At 69.7% G+C, this 1,563-nt stretch overlaps 1 protein-coding gene across 1 annotated transcript; it reads right to left on the bottom strand.

Moving 5' to 3' along the window:
• Positions 1-321: 321 nt before the first annotated feature.
• On the bottom strand, positions 322-1,335 carry OLIG2 (oligodendrocyte transcription factor 2). The gene has a single exon (XM_019922298.2). The coding sequence runs from the start codon at positions 1,291-1,293 to the stop codon at positions 322-324; it is 972 nt and encodes a 323-aa protein (XP_019777857.1). The 5' UTR covers positions 1,294-1,335.
• Between the last annotated feature and the right edge of the window lie 228 nt (positions 1,336-1,563).

Raw genomic sequence — 1,563 nt, 5'->3', positions numbered from 1 at the left:
GAGGAAGGGATCCACGTAGCTGTGCCTTCATATAAAACGGTGTCTACCCGAGCAGCGCTGTTTAAAGCCAGAGGGGGTTGAACCAGGTCCCGGAGCAAATGCCCCTGTCACTCCCCACTGTGCAGTGCGCGCCTCCACTGCTTCCGTTCCTGGGTGCTGCGTCCTCACCATTGCCCCCACCCCCAGCCCACGGTGCCGCGCTCCTCCTTGGAACTGAGCTCCCAGGGCCCAGCGCCGGCCAGTCCTTGCTTCCCCGCAGCCTCCGCCCCCCACCCGCCCCCTCCCGCCCCGCTCGCCAGAACGCGCCTGCACCGGCCAAGCTCACTTGGCGTCGGAGGTTAGGCGCGGCAGACTGCCGGCGCCCATGGCCGACACGTGGTGGTGCGGGGGCGGCACCTGGCACATGCTGCAGGGGCAAGGCATGCCGCCCCAGTGCTGGAAGCCGCCGCCGCCCCCGCCGCTGCCGCCCGCGCCCCCCAGCGGGGCTGCCGCCGCCGCCGACGGAGACTTGAGCAGGCCGTGAGGGGGGCGAATGGAGCCGACCGACGACAGGCCGGAGCCGGGCAGGGAGGCGCTGGACACCGCGGCGGCGGCTGCAGCGGCGGCGGCGGCCGCAGCGGCCGGCGGCAAGATGGGGTGGTGCACCGCCGGGTGGTGCGCCGCGTGGGCGGCGGCCGCGGGGTGCGCGGTGGCGGCGGGCAGGGGCGCTGAGTGCGCCAGGCCGCCGCAGGCCGATGGGTGGAAGCCGGCGTGGTGGCCGCCGTAGATCTCGCTCACCAGTCGCTTCATCTCCTCCAGCGAGTTGGTGAGCATGAGGATGTAGTTGCGCGCCAGCAGCAGCGTGGCGATTTTGGAGAGCTTGCGCACCGACGGGCCGTGCGCGTACGGCATGACCTCGCGCAGCCCGTCCATGGCGATGTTGAGGTCGTGCATCCGCTTGCGCTCGCGGCTGTTGATCTTGAGGCGTAGCTGCTGCAGCTCGGGCTCAGTCATCTGTTTCTTGTCCTTCTTAGTGGACGACGCGGCCGCTGACGACGTGGACGACGAGGTGCTGGACGAGGATGACTTGAAGCCACCGCCGCCCAGCTTGTCCCCCGGGTGCGCGCCCGCCGCGCCCATGGCTCCGCGCAGCTCGGCGCTCCGCTCTGGCGGGCAGTCGCTAGGCGTGGACGAGGACACGGTGCCCCCCGTGAAGCCGCTGCCCCCACTGCTCTTGCTCCGGGCGGGCAGGAAAAGGTCATCAGGCTCTGGCGACGACGGGCGGCTAGACACCAGGCTGGCGTCCGAGTCCATGGCCCCGAGGGATAGTCGCAGCTTTCGCAGGGTCCTCCCTCCCTCGGTCCTCAGAGCTTCCACGGACGCCTACTGTGGAGAGGAGAAGAAACACGAGAGAGGTAGAGATCAGAATCGAGACTGAGATCGAGAGGCACTCGGTCAGTGAGACAGAAAAACTGTTCCCGCCTGCACCGCAGCGCGGGGTGCAGGCGCGTGTGGCCGGTCGCTTCTGGTGCACCTCGCTGTCTCTGGCCTTCCTTCCTGCGGCGTGCAGGTGCGCTAAAGTCA

This window comes from Tursiops truncatus, chromosome 4 (assembly GCF_011762595.2).
Source record: "Tursiops truncatus isolate mTurTru1 chromosome 4, mTurTru1.mat.Y, whole genome shotgun sequence".
Classification (NCBI taxonomy): Eukaryota; Metazoa; Chordata; class Mammalia; order Artiodactyla; family Delphinidae; genus Tursiops; species Tursiops truncatus.
The sequence above is the reverse complement of the archived record's forward strand: the minus strand, read 5'-3'. Positions and strand labels throughout refer to the sequence as shown.